Raw genomic sequence first — 21,905 nt, 5'->3', positions numbered from 1 at the left:
GTTATACTTAGCAGTACCCCCAAAAACTCAATTATTTTATTCCGTTTTAGAGGAAGAGAAGTATTAGTTATGTCAGAGACTTTTAAGATGGCTTTGGTCAATATACCTGATCACCATACAACTACTTTTGCCTTTTCTTACCTCAAACAGATATTCAAGAGGTTGAGCACATTCTTAACTTACAGAGATATTAAAGGCCTCAATACATTGAAGATTGTGAGGATCTTTAGTGATAATAAACTTCAATGAGCACTGCCAAGTTTGACTGAGGATTGGTTACATAGACAGAAAATGAGCTTCATTTTGTTTTCTGTTGGAAAGTCAACATACATGGTGCTGTCTTTCCCAAAAATTACGGTAGACAAAATTCATTATGAGGATGTCTGTGCAAACAGGTCTCTGTCAAAATGAGCTCAGTCTCCTCAGTATATATCTTTAGGATACAAAGGCAGTGTCCTAATTGTTTAAGGCAGTCCAAGAACAAAAGCAACACCATAAAACTGATAATAGATTTGGTATTGGCTTTGAGTAAAGGGCAGGGATGCAAGTGCAGCTCCGCCCCTGGGAAAAAGGAATCTAATTCTGACTTACAGTAAAGGTACTTTGACGTCAATCCCAGGCCAGCAGTTGAAAGAGAGCTTCCTCACTGTCAATCTCTTCTAATGAATGAGTAGCTGGCCACATAGCTCTGTTTATTCTTCCCTGCTAAGACCCAAGATGCCTGAAAGACTGTGAAAGTAGGAACAGTCCTTACTCCTCTAAACTGGGGGAGAAAACTCCCTTTTCTAAGCCTGTAACTCCATTATGGTTTTCTCTTTATTACAAGCAGGTGTGATACGGACACACCTGTATTTCAGAGTAGCCCCATTGTAGTTCTGTGTGCTCAGTGGCCCCTGAGAACCTTAGTCCCTCCTTTTAGATGGTGAAAAATGTCCATCGTTGTGGATCCAGCACTATTTCTCCATCCTTTGAGATATTAAAAACCTGACTAGACAAGGTGCTGAGCAACCTCTTCTAATTGACCCTGCTTTGAGCAGGTGGGTTGGACTAGAAGATCACCAGAGGTCCCTTCCAGCCTCAACCTTTCTGTAATTCTGTGATTCTGTGGTAATACGTGCTGAGACATCAGCCTACATGCCTAAATCTTTATGGACCTTTCAGGTTATGATCCGAGAAGGTGCTGACCTTTAGGATGAGCTGAGTGCTCTCAACATCAAGGAGGAGGGGATCTGAAATTCCCAGAGCTGCTACTTGCAGCCAGACAACAAACTGAGTACTTAGTGCATTCACCCAGAGTAGAAGGGATTCAGGTATTCTTCCCTTTGCCTGAGGGGTTTGAACCTTCATCTCCCAGCTGAAGGTTTGAAAAGCCCGACAGTATTTGGTGAATGATATTTAAAGAACAAATAAAGGCCAAGAAAGTATCTCCTGGGCCTGTCTAGAGTTTATCAGAAAACAGATTTCATTAATTTATGTATGGGGGGAAAATTCTTGTCTAAATATTATGTCTTCTTATGGGAAAAAAAAATAATCACATTTTTGGATCAGCTCCAGGAAATTCACAAGTGAAAAAAAAAGGAGGATAAACAAACCTACTTATAGAGTTGATACAAGACATTCATCTCTCTCATAAGAACACTTGGATCATCAGTTTGTAAGTCAAATCCCGTCACAGAAAGTACAGATCAATGCTGAGGAAACTGCAGGACCAAACCACTTGCTGGGAGCCAAAGCATCTCAGAGTGAACTTCCATTTTGCCACTCATTCTGTCTCTGTCTTTAGGCAAGTCAATCCTCCTCTTGGTACAAAATACAGATTATGATATCCAACACGGTGGCTGAAAAGTGTTGTATACAAGGAAATATTTTAATGATGATTATATAATATTGCAATATAATAAACCCTACCTTCTACCAGGGAAGTCAAGAGTGTGACATTTGCTGCTTTTCTTCTTCCTGCAGGCAAATTCAGTCCCAGTCTGTCTAATTTTTCTCGCAAGCAGCGTCCTCCATTCTTGGATTTTGCTCTATCACAAGAGAACAGTAGGAGAGAGAAACTTGTCTTTATTCTGCATTTTTTTTTCTCACATTAATGTAAGTCTAGAAATCATACACACCTTACTGACAAATGTGTGAGGTGATGCCTGCGCTAATGACATCAATGGAAAATCTTTCAGAGCTGTACTCTTAGTGTCCTGCTCTCCCTCTACGAGTCTTTCATATTGGTCCTTTGACAGCGTTAGACGTTTTAATACCTGTCACAGAGGCATCAGCTCTTCAGACAGCTTTCCAGCTAGTGGAACCCATAGTCCTGATTTGGGCACCGAGCCTGGGATTGTAATGACTGAATATAAATATTGACAGTGCAGCCGCTTGTATCGTATCTAGCCACCCCAGGCTCCCAAGTCAATCAAGAGAGAAACACACACTTCTAGAATAATATTAAACAGAATGAGGAGACTTCACCCATCTCTCTCACCTGACTATGAAAGGAAGCCAGATGACTACTCAAATGTGTGTGTCTATGTGGAACCCAGCTCCAGCTATCCCTGTGTAATTTATGTAGAGATCTGGCTACTTAGAAATGTAGTCTACAAAGCCCAATACTTACAAGAAAGACGGATAAGGCAATAGGAGACAGTGAAGCTAAAATTCCAGCCATCATTGACTATCTATGCCCCTATCCCAAATGCCTACGTCACTTTGTTCTCACGAATGCTTCCTGGTGCATCCCACACCTCTATGTTTGAAGCATTTGAGACATATCCACTTATGCAGCAGATGTAGGTTCAATTTCTTGCTCAGCCTGACGGAATTTTAACCTGTGTCTTTTAGACAAATACAGCAGCTAGCTGGCAGTGAATAACGAATGTTAAAATGTTTAAACATTGAATAGAGAAATGACTGGAACCCAGATCTCTCCCATCTCGAATGGTCATTAGATAATAGGGTCATCATTACAGTTACACCTTTACTTTTGTCAAACAAATATTTAATTAGCCCCAAATGAGACTGAGGAGCCCTCAGCTTAGAATAATCAATCATGGAGTATTAAGCATGCCTAACTAGATGTTTTGAGGTGCAGGTTTAAGTTCCTTCAGGCAAAGGAAGGAACCAAACTTGGAATACCACCATTTGGATGGTCATTTTTACTCACTGAGAGGTACCACAACCCTGATCATATTGTATGTCAGGGTGTGTCTTCTGGGAGCACTTAATTCTGAAGAAAAGCTAGCTGGAGAAATACCTAGGTGCTGACTGCTGACAGGATGCAAAACCAGCCCTGCCAGGTTTCAGGAAACCATGAACAAGGTTTGGTTTTGCTACATCTCTGCTGGTCAACTACACAGTGCTTGAGGCTGTTCTCTGTTTGTGACACCTACAGGTATAGCCTAACCAAATCTATTCATTTACACTCTCTGCCTTGTAAAACAGAATTAGTGCATCCAAACTGGTGTCTGGGAGTAGTCTCTGGCTTTTGCTAACTCCTGAACCATACCCAGGGTTGATTTGGAAGAGTGATATTTGGTCTGGGTCAAAAGCTTATGGGGATCATTCTAATGTTTTAATCAAAGAGAGAAATGAATCCCCATGTTCAGACTGATGCCCTCTCATTCTTAATAGCTTGCACTGATATTGAAGTCTGTGGAATGAGTATTTAAAGTGAACATTTCTATGACTATTAGCTGAAAGCCTCTCCTGAAGCAGTAACAGGAAATCTTTTGTGGATGTAGATTTTGGATTTCAACACCTGTAAAGGCAGGTAAATGGGGCTGTGCCCCTGAAACAATTTTGCAATCTATAGTTCTTACTCTGCAAGATGGCTTGAGACAGCTCTTGGTCTACTACATATCTTAGGATATCGTAGGTTGGCTAAAATGACTTTCAGTGTGAGTACAAGGATCAGTGTGGCCTTCAGTGACAGCAGTGAAATAGCCTATGACTTTCCAGCTAGTTTTGATCAAAGGACATTCAAGTAGCTTATGCCACCTAAGTTGATGCCTCGGGGACATTGTGACTTACATATGCCTGGCTGAATTACAGTTGCCTCCTTGTTTTCCACTTGCAATGTGAGGCACAGCCTGCCACTTTCCTCCTCTCTACTACCGGTCTCTGCAGGTGTCTACTCTGGTCAGCGAAGAGTCAGAGGCAAAATTGTACATAATAACTTGCTTCTCCTCCAGTATCTCACAACGAGAAAAATAAAACCAACGTATTCTGCTAAGTCTATCTTTTCTGTAATCAAAAGGCATTCAAGGGAGAATGGGAGAAAAAAACATTCCTACGCCTCCATGTTTTAGGTTTTTGATGAATGACGGCTGGAACTACACTTGGTAAAACAATTTACTTTGAAATAGTTTCTCAACAAGAAGTCAGACTTTTAGCTCTGGTGAATTTTTCCACACACTGAAGGTCTTTTTTTTTCATTCAAAACAAAGCAAAACTATACCTATCTGTCTCTGATGGGTAACCGAACTGAGGGAATAAAAAAAAAAATCAGTTCACGGAAAAACATTAACTTTCTGTGGAAAATGTCAACACAATCTTAATTTTTCTTATTTATTGAAATTTTCCCTAGAAAGTCTTCACTCCCAATCCATCTCCTTCTGTTTTTCCAAACTGTGACCACCTATCCAAGTGGGTAAGGAGAAAAAATCCTATTTACAGAAAATAAAATTACAGCACTGTCTAGGACTTGTTATTCTCACCTTCAACTTACCTTCTCAAAATACCTCCTAAGAGGGAAGCATTGAGGCATTCTGGTGGCGAAAGGCGCCTCTTCACCTCTGCAATGGTCACTTTGTACTTTGAGGTGGAGCTGAGTAGAGATAAGCGACCAGGTACAGAGCAGAACAGATCGGTGGGGTTAACAACACAGGTGCCACCTACGAGAAAAAAGAAATGTTAGAGGAGAGGAAAACCTCATGTTCCATATTTTGATAAATTCAATAATGAAGAACAATTCTGCTGTTTGCTTGTGCTTGTTTTTGTTTGGGTTTGGGGCTTTTTTTAGAGTTGGGTGGATCTTTTTTTTAGTATTGTATCACACTTGCTTTGAGAAATATGAATGCGTTGAAATTTCAGTCTGGGAAAAGTGAATTATTAGATCTCATAAGCTTTACAGTCAAATTAGATTGTTATGGCTACCTCATTTGATTGCATGCTCAGCAAAAATTACATACTGTCACTGAATGACTCCTGTGTCTAGTATGATTAACAACATAAGATTGAACCAGATTCAGGTATCACTCGTGATTTTAAAAAATGCAGTTGGTGAAAAATTTAGGACTTTGGTTCTAAAGACAAATGTTAGTTTTAACTGTCATAGCTGTGTTTAGGATAACAAAGATGCAAGGGCACTGTATGCTTGCAGTTATTTGCAGCCAGAATGGCTTTCCATACCTTTGAACTCTCATATATTCCTTCTAAAGTTAGGTCAAATCCTCAGCTGATATTAATGATCAAAATCTATTGAGTTACATCAGTTTTTCTCAGGTTTAGTTCTGAAATTGTTTATTCCTTGAAAGTGGCAATTACTTGGCCTCGGTCTGAAACTGCTGAATGGTCACCAAATCTTTCAATTAAGACTGTGATCAATAACTCCTCAGGCAAAATCAGGCTTTTAACTTAAAGTTAATATGTGAGAGAGCAAGAGAGAAAACTTTCTCTGCAACAGAAACCAGAGGATAGAACAAACTCCAAGGAAAAATAAAAAAAATCTTAAGGACTAGCATATATTTTATCACCAACTGCAAAACACTTTTCTTTGACCTGCCTTCTCCAACCTGCCTACAATAAAAAATTCTGTGGAAGAAATAAATCTTACCGCTGCATGCACAATTCTTCCCCGGGGGAAAGATGAGGAAAAAAGAATGAGCTGCATATGACAGTGATATAAAATATCATATAATTCAATGCACTGCTAGAAGGAGTTCAGATGGTTTCGGTGAGGACAATAAAGACCTTCTTACAGCAGCATAAATCTGTGCTCTTCACTCATGTTTAAAGGAAAGATACTGTATTTTTAAACTACCATGAAAATATCTTCTTCCCTGTGAACACCTTATCTATTTGCACTGCAAGAGCTCACTTTATTATTCTTAAAAATGTTAGTTTGTAATCAAAATTCTGTAGTGAGAATAGAATAGAATAGAATAGAATAGAATAGAATAGAATAGAATAGAATAGAATAGAATAGAATAGAAAAAAAAAAGGAGTTCACTTTACACAAGATCCTAACACCTTTACTTTATCTTCTTCAACATGGAATCCCTCTTAAAATTAAGGTGACTGTGTATGTTCCAGTTTTAGCAGAGACATGAAGGATGAAACTTCATTAAAGGCAGACTATTGCTTGCTTACATAAGGCAAACAGAATTTCTTTCCAAATATTTCAGCTCTTGAAGGTGTATTTAAACATTTGTGCTGACAGTAAAACCAGAAAAGAACATCTCTTGGTATAAATCCCAGATGGGTGAGATCCTGACTCAGTACAGCAGGGTATTTTAAGATTTTTCTAATTATGCTACAGGATAGATAATAGTGTCCACTTCTCAGACAGAATAAAGAGTCACATCATACATCACCAAACATTTACACACATCAAGGGCACTTATGCACATTTTTGCACAGCTCAAAGCTACGATTCCTGAGCTCATATGCTCAAATACAGAAATCTGATGCCACATGCCTGAAATGTTTTTGTTTTTTTGTTGTTTTAGTGTTTGGGTTTGGTTTTATTTTTTTTTCCGTATCTGAGGCAGGGTTGCACAGAAACGTATAAATATTTTCAATCAACATTTCCAAAATTCTCATCTGTCAGGTACATTTGTGAAGAGTGTTAACACTGAGTAGATTTGTTTGTTTGGCATCTCCTGCCACACAATACACATAAACACGTGTACATATATACGTGTCAAGAAAATACTAGCAATGTGTACATATTTATTTACTTCAATAAATCTGTAAATTTTATGACTGAGATTGTACTGAAATCAGTGGCATATTAAAATTTATCTTCTTGCCATGTTAATCCAGTATGTGCACCATTTATGCCAGATAAATAATCATTCATTTAGTCCAAAACCACGTTATCCTACAGCTGCTCCTACCTTAATCAGAATTTACTGGAACACTTCTCACTACTATTTAATAGAAGTCTAAGAAGGAGACTTATTTTACAGTCTAAAATGTTTGATAATATCATGCCTATGCGATATGATCCTAAACAAAGCAATTCCAGGTAAGCTAGGTATGGGTTAAAAGTAAAAGAAAACAACAAGTCTAAGTCATTTGCTTTCCAGAAACACGGAGAACAAGTTGTAAATTACAAGAAGGTAAAATCTGTTGCGTATAATTATTTCACTATATTAATTATTCATTGACACAGCAACAGAGAGTGGTGTGGTGCTTTCTAGATGAAGCTATGTCTTTGTCACAAATGGTGTGTGGTTTTGAAGGCATGGATCTCCTACTGGAAACACCACCTTGGAAAGGGGATGGATGAAGTCCTGGCCTTTACTCCAGGTGTTAAACAGAAAAAGGGATGACAGTAAACAAAAGGAGGGCTGCTGGAAAGAGAAAGGAAAGGATAAGTGCAACCACACTGGAAGATGAAGGATTAGGTTTCTTGCCAAACACATACACTTTAGTGTATTCCTTCCCCCATATTCTGATCATGCATTTGAGTGAAGAAATGATTTTGTCAAGAAGTGCAGCTCAATGAGGAGAGGAGAAGGTATGTTTTAAGTTGGACTGAACAGCAGTGGCAACAACCCTTTTCTTTCCTGTCAACCTAATGTTGCTGTAGGCGCTGTTGGAAAAGTCAATCCTTGTTCAACTATTGAGCTGGTCTTGTCATAACAGGGTATTTGAGAGGTGGGATGCTAACAGACACCAGCTGAAGAAGCAAAAGAAAATGCTCTCAAAAATAGAAAGGAAAGAATGCCTTTCATGAGTTTAGCAGTTCAACCTGGAGATCCCTATACCTCTTAGCAGCTTTTACTTGCTTTAGAAAACTTTACAGACTGGCTTATAGTGCCAGGATACATAAGATGCCATCAGCTCATCAGATAAAGAGCCCCACACATAGCCACGGCAAAATAAAGTGCACACCAGCATACATAAAGAAGGGGAAACTGTGGTCACTGTTCCCTGACTAGTTACCCACACCATTGGTCCTACAGCAAGGCTAGGAAAAAGAAAATGAGAGCAGGCAGAAGGTGAGGTAACTGGTAGGATCATCCAGCAGATTGCCTCAGCAATTTCATGCTCCAAGTACCACGTGAAATGGGCCTGTGAATGTTAAAAAGACTCTTTTTAGGACAACTGTTTAGTCACAGAGGGAAATGATTACATGGTCTGGTATGACGTCATCTGTTGCCATAAGATACTGTGTTAGAGATGACTGTAAATGGTGGTAGTTGTGCCGTTACAGCCACAGAGGTCTAAAGGCACAAGCAAGAAAAGATACAGGTGAAGGGGGGATATCTTTCATATAGCAACTGATAGATTTGGTAAAAAAAAAAAAGAAAGAAAGAAGGGAAGATTTCAGGCACACAGACCCTTCTTCAGGGCTTCTCTTTTATCCAACTCTACTCAATTACTTCTTCCTTCATGACAGAGTTTTATCCTCTGATCTGTCATGTTGATTTCAACAAATATGATTGTTTGAAAGGAAGAAGCTGGGAGAGGAAGAGAGATGCTTTGTGCAGCAGACCATGTTTGGGTAAAAGACCCAGGGCCCAATACTGCCGTATACAGAAATCACCTCCGCTACGAAATCACCTCAGGAGGTTGTATATAACCTAATCTAGTTGAAGATGTCCCTGCTCTAGCTGACTGGTTCATGCTCAGCACAACATACTCCTTTGTGTGAACTGCGCTTTTGCTTTGTTTCCCAAGCTTAGGATGAGCAAAAGTTAGGCTACATGATACTGCAAAAGGTAGTCACAGCAAACATCGGGAGTGTATTTTCCTTTCCTTATTCCTGTCTCACCATCAAATAGCACAAGTCAGTACAAAATGCCAACACAAGCTGATGATGGGTTGTGTAGATGACAGCAGTGAGAACAACAGAGCCATACTCTAATCCAACCGTCTTGTCAACACAATGAAAAACCCAATAACGCATGATGCAAAAAGAGCTTGGTCTGTTTTGACTGTAGATTCCCCTTTGTATAGGTGAAGAGGACAATAGGGTGGCTGGAGTGAGATTATTTATTCTGATTTAGTTATGCGGTTGGGCATCCACTGAAATGTAATTCTCCCTGACACCCTCAAAGTTAAATATTTGTGCATTTTTTCATTGAGAAAATCCATATTCTCACATATTTTATGCTTTTAATAAGTAATGTTATTGCTTTCTTAGAATAAGAGAGAGAAATATACATTGATGTCACTGTTGATTTTTACGTTTTAAATGCAAAAATTTTTTTAAATGCATGTCTATAATTTTGTATAGATACACACTTCCTTACACTCTGTAAAGTCATTTCTTATTTGTTAATCACAACAGCTGCAATACAATGGGTATTTTGTATTTATTCAAGAAGAGATAGTCCCTTTCTCCAAAATATTCACCCATAAATATTATGCAGCTATGGAAGGAAACATCATAATATACCGGTGACAACAGTGCAGAACAACTGTGACAAGAGTGCTGAAGTAGTTTATTTGGTTTTCAGGATATATGCATGTTTGTATGCTTGTGTGCATTATTAAGTATAAGCACGCATCAGCTCCTACAGATTAATCTTATATAAAATATTAATAACATGCTATGCTTTTTATTAGTCTATTATTTATATCTACAGGTGTTGCTAGTAGGAGTCTCCAGCTTATAGTGTATTTTCTGCTCTGTTCTGAAATTCTGGCAAGTTTACAGTATGTTACAAAATGAAGAGATGAAAATCTACCTCTCCTCAGCCTTTTTTTTTTCCTAGCAAGTAGCAAACCTAAGCAAGCAGTTAACTGTAGAGAGTTTATCAGTATTATTTAATCCCATGTTCAGTTCCCTAAGGTCTATAAGCAATTTAAAACATTCTCCAAATTATTCTCACATCACCCAGTCATTAATCTCAGGAACTAAGTATTCAAAATTCTAAACCTCATCTACATTTGTCAGGAAAAATAGTAAGTACGTACTATTTTTTTCTTTTGGTTTCACTTAACAAACTTTGCATCACATAACTAGTCATGTAAAGCAATTCTTTCCATGAACATAAACAATTCTGAGATAATGTCCCTCACTACAATATTCATGTTAAGGAAAGACGGACATGCCTGCATGCACAAGACAATTTTTTTTAGTATGAACCAGAAGATTCAGTAGGACTGAGAGGATGGTCAGCAGTTTTTAAGACCAGCCTCTTAGTTACGCACAGTTTTTAAGGCTGTTAACATGTTAAAAGTTTTAAGTTTAGACAATGTTAAGAAAATAGCTTGGGAGAAGAGAGGTATCATGGTGGAAAACAGAATAATATAAATAAGGGGGATTGTTCCAGGAACTCAACTTTAAAGATTGTACCAACATGCAAGGGGATGTTAAATCTCAGCACCAGAACCAGCCCTCCGTCAGCGAGATGTATCAGCACTGATACAGGAGCACTTTTACAGCTCCTGGGGTGAAGGATAGGACCCAAACCACAGCCAAAAGAAGAGACATCTGCTTCATTCCTCTTTTCTGTGCACAAGCCATAAGAACTCATCGGCACTTTTTGATGCCTCTCCGGGCCCTCTCTGCAGTTGTGGTTTGGGAAAACAGCTGTGCGTTGCCAGACAGCGTGCGTGAGCCTGTGGGGCTGCAGGAGGAAGGCTTGGGCAGGCTGCGTGTGGTGTGGGTTGAGTGTGGGAGGGTGTGGTGAGGGTTTGAGGCTCTGCCCGTGGAGTCCCACGAGTGGGCTCTGCGTGAGGCAGAGTGAGTGATGTTGGAGCAGGGAAGCTGTGCTCTGCGCAGGACGCACTGGCAGGTTGTGTGTTGTGTTGTGTGTCCACGTGTGTTGTACATTTACACACTTTGTTCCCTGGGTGTGTGCCTGAGTTTGCAGGATGCTGAGGACTGCTCTGCGTGGTGCACATCCCATGTGTGCGTGGCTCCGAAATCTCCTGGCTGAGGCAGGCCAAGCCGGGACTGTGCGGATCACGACAGCCCTCAGCTCGGAATGGAGCAAAGGGAGATAAAAACCACATAATACACGACCTCTACCCCGGCAGGAGAAGAGAGCAGCACAGACCCCCAAAGCAGGTGAAATCCCTACCCAGGGGCTTCCCATTGCCCCTCTGTGCACAGCCAGAAAAGACCCCTTTGCAGACCAGCAGGAAAAACAAGCGAACAAACAAAACCCCACAGAAAAATCAAAACAAAACACACAACAGCCCAAAACACCCAAACCCCAACCTCACAGCTCTTCCCCAAACTTCTCCCAAAGGTCTGGCCGGTGTCAGGACCTAAGGGAGCCGGCTCCGCTCCCCTCCCGGCCCGGCTCGGTGTCCCTCAGAGCCCGCTTTAACCGGTGCTCAGCCCCCTCCGTCCCCTTCCCCAGCCCGAAACTCCCGGGGAGCTGAAAGTCACCGACCGATTTGGGGAGGCGGTGGCTTTAGTCGGCTGGAGATTATCTCAGCTGGAGCCGCGAGAGCCATTAATTAAGCCAGCTATTTAGGGTTTTAATGCGATTTAAATTGGCCCTTGGAATAGAAAAGAAAAGAAGAGAAAAAGACAACAGTGCTAATGACAGTGCATTAGGATCTGAACACAATGACGGGCTATTACGAGAGTCCCGAGGCTCGTGTAAGGTTCAGAAGAGCCGGGAAAAGGGAAGCAAGCGGACAACAAAGGGAAGACAAGGAGGGGATCTGCCCTGCCCTCGGTGGGCTCCCGGCTGGGCGCGGGGAGACGGTTCAGCCGCAGGGACCCCCGCCCGCCCCACCGAGACCACCTTCACCCTCTGGAGCTGCCAAGCGGGCAGGGAGACCCTTCCTGCCCGGCCCTGCCTTCCTCTGGGGCGGGACACGGCAGGGCTGTGGGGCGGAGGGTGTTGGGGGTGGTGAGGGGGTCCTTAAGGCACCCTTCTGGTGGTGGGGGCTGGCCAGGTAACTTCAGTTGGTTTGCCAGAGCAGGGGACAGCAAGGTGAAGGGAGATGTCCCGTCTGCCCATTCCTGCATCCCGGGATGCCTGGGTGAGACCGCGGGGAGGTGGTAACACGCCAGCACCCTATTTTCTCCCTTTCATCTGCACAGAAAATAGCAGGGGAGAAGGTTCTCCTGGGGAGAGGTGCAAAGCCCTCAGCCCCTGCCTTCACCCGCCTCCTCCAACCTCTTGCCCAAAGTCTCACCCTTAATGACTGAGTCATTAGGAGGGTAGTTTGGAGTGTCAAAAATTAGAATTAGAACAGGGGAGAGGATCAAGGCTCAGCGAGTGCCTTTCAAATGAGAGGCGATACCACCACTAAGTACATAAAAGGCAGAGGCGAGAAAGGGGAGCGTCTTTCCCCGGATTTTATTGGCAGACTTTATGGTGACTGATGCTTGAGCTTTTAAGGGGATGTTTTTTTCTTTCTTTCTTTTTTCTTCTTCCTTTTCTTGCTTTTTATTTTTTAAGTTTTTTTTTTTTTTTTTAATCAAATAAGATCTGAGAGTTGTTCCTAGCTAGGCACTAATGCATTCGGATGTCAGTCACCTCTAAGCGATTTGACAAACTCAAGATCTCTTAAAACGTGCAGAGTTCAGATCATATTAATTCCCCAAAAATGTTTTGATTCAAAGTAGTTTGTATTTTATGTTGCCAAGGGCAATCGAAAAAGAGCTATTGCCGATAGGTTGGCCCTTCTCTCTTCATGGCCCAGAGGCGATAGTAGTATTTAAGCTTCTGAAATTAGCCTGGGGCAGGAACGATGGATGATCACAAAGCGAAACAAGAGCTTTTTTTGGAGTTTGCCATCTCGATTTCATAAAACGATGCAGGCCAAATGTCACCGTGTTGTCTTTTTAATCCAAATATATAGAGGTGAGGACACCAAGCCTGCATACACTTCATGACCGAGGGATGGGGAAGGGATGGGTGTGGAAGGGGGCTTGGAGGGCATTTTAAAAAGAAACTCCCCCCCGCCAAAAAAAAAAAAAAAAAAGGAAAAAGTAAAAGAAAATTTAAAAAAAAAAAGAGGGGAGGGGGAGAGAGAGAGAGGAATCAAACAGGAATCAGGTTATTCTGCTTTTAAAATGGCAACCTGGAGAGGAATTAGAAGGGAATGGGTATGTAATAAAAGCCTGAGACGATTAATAGGAAAGTATAAGAGGGGAGGGATTTTTTTAATGATTAAAAAACACAGACGACTCCTGTAAATAGAAGCTTCATTTCTTCAAGTGATTTCTTTTGAAACGAGCGATCTGAATATTCAACTTTAAGGCAAAGCTCCACTCTGTATGTACAACATTAATATGATCTCTGCAGAATTTGGTACTCAGAAATATTAACATATCAAAGCCGCTGCCTGAGGCTAGAGAAGCTATCGATACACGAGCAGTAGGAAAAGTAAAGATTATTGGTTCTGATGGTTAGAGCAGGGAAGCTCCGGGCTAAATCCTGCACACCATTAACTGAAAGTGATAGCATGGGGATCTCTGCCCTGGAATCGGTGGCAAATATTTTCTCTAGCTAGTAATTAGCTCGCCAGCACCTAAGCCTTGCAAAAATCTTTTACTTTCCGAGCCTCATTAAAAGCAAACACCAAATCACTGCACTAAACAATCTAGAAGGCAGCTGATATGTGCAATGGCAGTCAGAGATGGAAGCAGGGAAGAGCCGTGTTTGTGATGTTTGTCATTCCTATCAGGATTAATACCAGGACTGCAAACCATGACACTTCTTAGAGATTGATTTTTTTGGAGAGGACTAGGGAATGGTGTGTTCCTCTGGCAAAGTATATGGGAAGTTTTCTTTCCTTTCCTTCCTTCCTTCCTTCCTTCCTTCCTTCCTTCCTTCCTTCCTTCCTTCCTTCTTTCCTTCCTTCCTTCCTTCCTTCCTTCCTTCCTTCCTTCCTTCCTTTTCCCCTTCCTTCCTACTATTGCATCTGAACCACTCAAAAGCAACCTTTTAAAATATATGTATATATTAGTGACAAAAATAAAATAAAATATCTGACACGAGATGTTTAAAATATTAGGGAAGTCACTCTCGAGTTAATATATTCTTATTGATGTATTACTAGAAAAGAAGTGTGATTTATTTATATGGGATACTGCATAGCACTTAGGCGCAGGATGTTTTGATTACTGCTAACACCTATCGCTTTTTTTGAAGTCGGACAAAATATTTATTATGTATTTTTAATATACATTTGAAACTTATACTCTTGCCTTTGATATCTTCCCTGAATATGCCAAGAGATAGATAGCAGTGCAGCAGTAGTTCAGCACTTAGATCAGGGTAGAGAAAACCTTGCATTTTCATGCTGGATTTCCTTTACTATCAATCTTTAAATCCTTGAATAATTTGATGGCTTTAGCGAGAGAGAGAGGAAGAGAGAGTCTTGACTACAATCATCTGCACAGGTAATTGGAATCTTCTTAACAGGAGCTGGAGAGCTGAATAAACTGGAGTTGAGCTGAGCTGAGATTTGAGCCGCCCTTCAGCTGGGAAATGAGAACCGCAGTCAAACACTACAGGCACAGACCCCAGCTGATGGGGACTCAGTCTTTCTCTCTTTCAGCTAATGACATCCGCTTCTCGGAGGTCAGCTCTCGTTTCAAACCCGAAAGAATTATCCCTCGTCCTAGGGATAATTAGAATCCGCTGAAATCCGAAAGACAAGGACCTAGGCAGGCACAGGCACTGACAGCACGACTTGAGCACCAGTTTACAAGCCCGCCGCGCTGCCAACCCTCCCCACAGCGTCCCGCCAGCGGTACCCAGGGAGGGGCCGGGAGATTTGGAGTCCCCCCGCGACGCTTCCCCCATCCCTCTCCGCTCCGTGCGCCGGCCGCGGGGCCGGGGGCTGCCCGCCGCGGCGGGGCGAGGCGGGGCCGGGAGGAGAGGAGCGGAGCGGCCGAGGGGAGCTGTCCCTTCAGCACCACCGCGCCGCCGGCCCGGCCCCGGCCCCCGCCTCCAGCCCGGCCCCGGCTCCGGCCCCCGCCGCCATCCCGGCCCCGGCTCCGGCCCCGGCCGCCATCCCAGCCCCGGACCGCCGAGCCCCAGCCCCGCCAGCCCCCGCCTCTAAGCCACTAGCTCCCACCGACCTCCCTGCGTAAAACCCGGACAAAGCCTGGTCTGCGTGTGGTGCAGGACCCCAAAACCTCCCCTCCTGCGGATATAACCGCGTGTGAGCCTACTCTCGGTCTCCGCTCACGGTAGTTGTGTGTGACTGTTGTTTCAGTGTAAAGTTTGTCCAGGGGAGCTGTGGCTAAAGCCAGATCTCTGACACAACAGTATCACATCGCCTAAAATATCTCCTAAATATCTATTTTTCGTAGTGGGTTTAGTGAATAAGGAAAGGCAATAACGGGATAGGAAATGCGCGTTTCAAGAGTCTGAGTCTCGAAGTGTCCTTTCTCCCACTGCATAATTCGTTTTATGTTGTGAAAGAAAGTGTGCATTTAAGCTTGCAAGAAGAATGCGTTCCTACGTTAGGCCTTTAGACTGCTTTTGTTTCTCTTCACGGTAAATGACGATAATAACACCACCCCAGAACACTCAGATTTCGCAAATACTGAAGAAATGTGTATTTAACAAGAGTTTCAAATCTTTCCCCTAACTTTGACGTTAGGCATTTACATTGACAGATGGGTATCAAATAAAGTGACACTCAAAAGCGAGTTCCACACCGATCTGGAGCGCTACTGAAACCACATTTCCAAAAAACCCTCCTTCCTTTCCCTACACGACATCAAACTGCTGATTTAACAGCCCGGAGCCAGGGAACACGTTTCTCAAACTATCAGGGATAAACTCGATTAAACAGGGAATGATAAAACGAGTCAAGAAAGCTCTGGATTCAGCGGGAGTATCTGAGAGCTACCGAGGAACAGATGACTTGTAAAGTGCAAAAGGACTGTGAAATGTGAAGTGCTCTAAGCTAGTTTGAACGTACTTCTGTCAAATGTCAAATTATCACTATTTCGGCAGTAACTCCAAACTTCGCTAAACAGCGAGGGAGGGAAAGAGGGAGAGAAATTTGGAGGGGTTTATGTTTACAAAAATTAATAGGCGCAAATATTTGTAACCTCTTACCTCTTCTTATCACACCTCCTTGCCCGTTCAGTACAAGTCCACACTGGGCCTCCACTGAGCTCTTAAGTAATGAGGGGGAAAAAAAGGAAAGAAAGGAAAGAAAGAAATCAGATACAGAAACCCACATAGCTTTTGCTTTGTTATGCGACTCGCACAGGGACAATAGTTAAGGTGAGCTGGAAAAACACACTTATTCTCACCGAACTCAAGTGCTCTGGCGAAATCCCACCACCACCCTGGCCATACCCCACGAAATGCAGAACAATTATCACTTTAATTGCCGTTTAAATACGAGTTTCTCCTGAACTGGGGAGTTACATCGGCAGTTCAGTGGCAGGATGGAGAGACAAACAAGTACTCTTGAGAGAAATGTGTTCCCGCTCTTCAGTTGTGCGCACAAAGGTAAAAATACACTTTTATATAGTATTTTTGTATGTTTAGCTGTATTTTTATATATGTACACACAGCTAAATTCATATATGTGCTTTGTGACACATATATACCGACTTACAAAGTGTGCACAGAAGTAGACAAAGAGCACAAACAACAGACGCCCTATTGGGCTTTGCCGGCTACACAGACTCGTAAGGGTGTTGTAACAATGCGTGTGTCCGCACATAGTAGGGGATGAGTATGCATCTGTGTGCACACACACACAGGCACCCATGTGGGAGTGTGGGGTGAAGAACCATCCAAAAACCTGCCTAGGGCTTCTGGTGCACATCCGAAGAGATCTCACTTCTTTATTCTCCTGTTACAAGGCTGATTAGTTGGGGATCTTCGCCCTTCTTAATAAATATTTTTATTGGAATGATAAAAGACTTGAAAGGGTTGGGTTTTCTTTGGGTTTTTTCCTTATGTTGGGGTTAAAAAAAACACAACAAACCAAACCTAAATCTTTGCCCAGTGGAAATGTGTTAAAGACGCATTTTCCTCTACAAACAAACGAGGTATTGGACATGAAAGAGGCCTTTAAGGGTGTTAACCTACTCAACAGCCCGTGAAGAGTTAAGTAAATGCGGAGAGAGTCGGTGCATAATAAAAACCCCACTTTACAAAACAACCTTTACAGTCCTGGCTCTCTCCCCCACTTTCACCATATTGGCGCTGGCCCTGTAAGACCTTCCTTTTCAAGGCTCTTTTTTATTTTAAGTGTTCTGCCTTAAAGTGATTATGAAATCAATATAAAAAAAACTTGGCGACTGAGCATAAATTAAAGCGGTGATGGGAAAAGGTGTGACAGTTTTCTTTGTTGCCCATGGAAAATCTTTTTAGGGCACTGAAAGATGCCACTCCAGCTCCAAGACTGTTTGCATCTGTTAGGCTGACTTAAACCGCCCTCGAAACTATTGGACATTCACTTAAAATTCTGTGCAGGGAAAAGTATATTTACATTTGTTGCATTTGAAATGAGGCATATGCTGATGAACGTTTTAAAAAGAAAGACTAAGGAGAAAGGGGAAGACTGGTTAGACCACAATTTTAGTTTAAAAGTATTTGTGTCCAGTCCTGTTTCTGTTCGCCACCAAAACGCTTCCCTCTAAGCCCAAGGTGATATTCGCAAGAGTCCAAGTTTGTTTTGAGTCATCTAAATCCTAACGACAAATATTAGTATTTTCAACATCTCACCGCTCAGCTTTTTTGACACCTCAGTACACTCCCTCTTCTGTTCGGGAAAAGAGGGAAGAGGAAAAATAAAGAAAGGATTAGGTACAAAGACCTAAGTCTTTTACTTCCGAATAAAGTGTGATCGAAAAATTAGTATTTTCAGAAGAAAAGCTGTTGATTTTTTTCTTATTTAAATAAATAAATAAAAATGTGCCTCTAGCAGCTTAACCAACCTTTTTTTTTTTTTTTTAAGGGAAACATGTTGTTTGGTCGGATGACATTGCATAAATGACCAGTTGAATGGCACTAAGTCGAAAATTGGATAAACTATGGTGCTTTTTTGCCCGGGATTTAGGCATTGTCTGCTGTCTTGCAAACGTTCCTAATCCCCTCTTTTGAAAAATACAAGGCTTTGTGCCTGCCAAAGAAAAAAAATTTGTACAGATACAAAAAAATCAGCAGCAGACGTGGTTATAAAAAGGAGTAAATAGGTTTTAGTTGGGCTGAGCAGTGAATGGCAGATTTTTTTTTTTGAGGGGGGTAACATAAGGAGATCCTTTTGAAAAATGTAAACAAAAAATGGCCAGAGAGGATAAAATTATATAGTGAATTTTAATGGAGAAAGATAGGTTTAAATAGTTAGGGTTTCCTCCTCAGAGATATGAAACATAACGTTCTTTGTTGTTGGGTTGCTGGATTATTTTCCTCCTTAAAAAAAAAGAAAAAAAAGGGGAAAAAAAGATTTCTTTTCTCCGATACCAATAGAGGGTTTGAGATGGGTTTTTTTTGTTTGTTTTGTTTTTAAGGGAAGAAAATAAACCTTCTTAGTTTTACAAACTTCGGGTGTTTTTTTTTTTTTTCACGAGCCTTTGACCGCTACGTCTTTTTGGAAAGACCAGCCCAGCCAGCTTTGTATGACTGGGAGCGAGGTTTGGGGAAAAGTAAGTACAGTAAATACGGTCCCGTTTGCCTCTCCCCTCTGCTCGGGAAGCCTTTAGCTCCTCGGCTTCTCGGGAGAAGGAAGGTTTGCCTTTGATTTGGGGGATTTTGAGAAAGGGGTGTTAGATACAGGAGGGCGTTGTTTGTAATGTTGGAAATAAATTTCATTTAAGCTACCAGCTTGATTTACCAGAGATTAATTTTTAGCGCGGGGGAAAGGATTTCTGAGCGGATAAGCTGAGGTTTTGATACATAGAAATAGAATTTTTAGATGGGTCCGGGTGACGGTTAGTGGGGAATAGATGAATGATTAGGCGCTTAAATAGATGAACTCAGCTTTATCTGCTTGTACCTCTCTCCCTATTAATACCTAGATCGGATATCGCGATGGTTTTTTAGCATACTGAATATTTCTGATGAGAATTTGCTCCCGTTAATTTCTTCCCTGCCTCATGCCCCGGAGTTGAAAGGAAGGTTTGCCTTTGTACATATTCGGAAAGCAGGTTCCTCTCCTGCCCTGCCGCCTTTCTCTTTTCTCCATCCCTTCCTTAACACATTTCCCTGCTCTGTCGGTGCAAGTTGGTTAAACGGTTCCGTTCGCCGAAAGAAAGGAAAAGTTTAGGAAAAGCAAGAAGGTGGTTTTGCTTTGGGTTGGTTTAGTTTCTGTGTGACTTTGGTAAGGGCTGGTACACGCACCCCGAGACCATTGAGTCCCACGGTCTCAGCCATCACAGAGACAAAACCCACGCGGGGAAGTCAGGCGCGAGTGGGATTTTTTGTTGTTGTTGTTGTTTGGCCACGAAAGACCACTTGCTTTTTTTTTTATTCCCCCCACATTTTTTGTTGCTATTATTCTGTGAGGGGACGGGCTCTGGATCGGGTTTTGGATGAATCTTCCCTCCTTTGTATGAGCAGAGGAAAATGGGGAGGGGGAGTGGGGGGGGGATGGGACCAGGGCAGGGGGAGGGGAGAAGAAGGTGCCTCGAAAGGAGATCGCATGCTATTTACCTGCAAATCGTCTGCTCCCGAGGCTGCAAGCCCGAGGCTTGGTCCTGGCAGGAGTCTTTGATCTGGATGCATCCCATATTGGGATCCATGGCTCATAAGAGAGAGGTCGTGGCGGCGGTAAGCATCTAAGCACCCCAGCTCTCTCCTCTGCTCGTCCAAGCAAGAGGATTTGAGCGCCCGCGCATTGTGCAGGTTGATAAAATCAGTGGGTTCCCCATGGTGGATCTGCTGGTAGTATTGCTGGGAATGATGGAGAGAGTTCAAGGAGTAAGCGTCGGGGTTGACTGCCGGGTGGCTGTGTTGGAACTCGTAGTGGAAGGACTGGTGGTGCAGTGGGGTGTACTGGTGGTTAGTGGAGAAGTACGGGGAGGCGAATTCGGTGCCCGTAGTAGAGTAAGTGAGAGGAGATGAGGAGGAATAGGCGACGGTCGAGTTGGCCACAGACTCCAGGCATCCAAGCTGCATCAAACGGTAACTGTTTGATCCGTCATGACGTATCTGAAAGGAAGAAGTGAAAAGAAGACCCCAAAACTGGAGGTTTGTCATTGAAAGCCCCGGGTGCGGTTCTTCCAAGCACTCTCTCCTGCATAGCTTCTCCCCCTCCAGAAGCGTCTAAGCCTGCGAGCGGCAACCCCAGCAACAAAAGATCCTTTCCTACCTTGGGCTGGTGCCATAAAGGTCTGTTCAAAAAACCATAAAACAGCCCAGCCTGCCCTTAATACCGTCAAGCGAAAGGAATCCACGCACTGAAATAAAAACTATCTATCTTTCTATCTGTCCAGCCATCCGTCTATCCATCCACCTCCTGATCACAGCTGTAATATCTGGGGCTGACACACAAAAAAGTCATCAAACAGAGGAAACTACCGAGAATACACACAAGTCCCGTCCCTATGTTACAGCATTACACATTGAGAAAGCTTTGCCGCCTGCTTGCCTTCCTTTCTTCCTTCCTTCCCTTCCTTTTTTTTTTTTGAACCCCTATTTTTCTTTCTTTTTAAAATAACGAATCAGATCCAAAATTCCCCCCCTCCCTCCTTTTCCTGCCTTTCGAAAGAAAAGGGGAGTCCTGCTTTTTAGTGAGAACTCCCCATTCCTGGCGAGCTGGTGGTGATTTCTCTCCACTTCATTACATTATTAGGGGTATTATTCTGATTTTCGTTCTGGCAACGGTTTTAACGTGGTAATGAGTTGCCCTTTCTGGCGACAGATGTCATAACGAATTTTCTCTCTATACTTCTTTAAGTTATCTCTGAAGCCGGATTATAATTAAATGTAACGGTCCAATATGGATTTAAAAAAAAATGGAAACAACCACACAGGCACATACACACACACAGATGCACACACACGCACACACACATCCACACACGCGCGCTCACACACACACACTCTCACACACACAAAATACCTCTGCATCGTGGACGAGACCTGGAAAGGTAGTTGACATTTTTTGGTTCTCCGAAAAAAAAAAAAAAAAAAAAAGAGAGAAAAAAACCCCCTCTGGATAAAATTCCCCTCTCCAAATTAAAAAAAAAAAAAAAGAAAAAACAAAAAAATTTGAAAAATCCAAAGTTCATGTATTTCCCCAATTTTTTTTAGAAAAAATCTCTACAGACAGAGAGAATTTGCAATGTATCTGCATAGATCAGATCTCTCGCTTTTCCATGCACCTCCTTAAAAACCTGTAGGAACAAAATTTTCCCTCTGCACAAAAGCTGCTCCCTGGATCAGATTTTGTACTTGCTGGGTATTTCTTTGGCTGATGTCGTAGGTCCCTTGGTAATATAGAAGTTTTGAAAATTAAGCATCAGCACTGAGAACTGGGAGGACAATAGATAGAGGAGCTTCATCCCAGGAGACAAGGAATAAATATTGTATCTTCGCCTAATAAGGAACTGTAGGTTCTTTCAACATTTTTATACATTTTTTCCTCCACTCTTTAGAATGCTTTTTCTTACCCAGGCTAATATGGGAGCTAATCTGATCGAAGGGGGTATTTTGTGTACATTTGATTGGGAAGACATAAAGCTAATATATATTAATATATATTATTAAACCATCCTTTTCAATAGGTAAGTGCTCCTTCCTGTTGATTATACTGCTTTTAAATACTGACCAGTATCT

General features: G+C 42.2%; 1 protein-coding gene across 1 annotated transcript in view; it reads right to left on the bottom strand.

The window, feature by feature from the left end:
- The window catches only part of TFAP2D (transcription factor AP-2 delta), a 50,452-nt gene extending 29,224 nt beyond the window's left edge, over nt 1–21,228 (bottom strand). Inside the window, exons 1-5 of the mRNA XM_068412843.1 lie at nt 21,190–21,228; nt 19,779–20,276; nt 16,224–16,284; nt 4,721–4,886; nt 1,909–2,027 (exon numbers count right to left, since the gene is read on the bottom strand). Coding sequence (XP_068268944.1) covers nt 1,909–2,027; nt 4,721–4,886; nt 16,224–16,284; nt 19,779–20,276; nt 21,190–21,228 — 883 coding nt within the window. The remainder of the gene's footprint in view (nt 1–1,908; nt 2,028–4,720; nt 4,887–16,223; nt 16,285–19,778; nt 20,277–21,189) is intronic.
- Nucleotides 21,229–21,905: the final 677 nt, after the last annotated feature.

Source organism: Nyctibius grandis, chromosome 1 (assembly GCF_013368605.1).
Source record: "Nyctibius grandis isolate bNycGra1 chromosome 1, bNycGra1.pri, whole genome shotgun sequence".
NCBI lineage: Eukaryota > Metazoa > Chordata > Aves > Nyctibiiformes > Nyctibiidae > Nyctibius > Nyctibius grandis.
The sequence above is the reverse complement of the archived record's forward strand: the minus strand, read 5'-3'. Positions and strand labels throughout refer to the sequence as shown.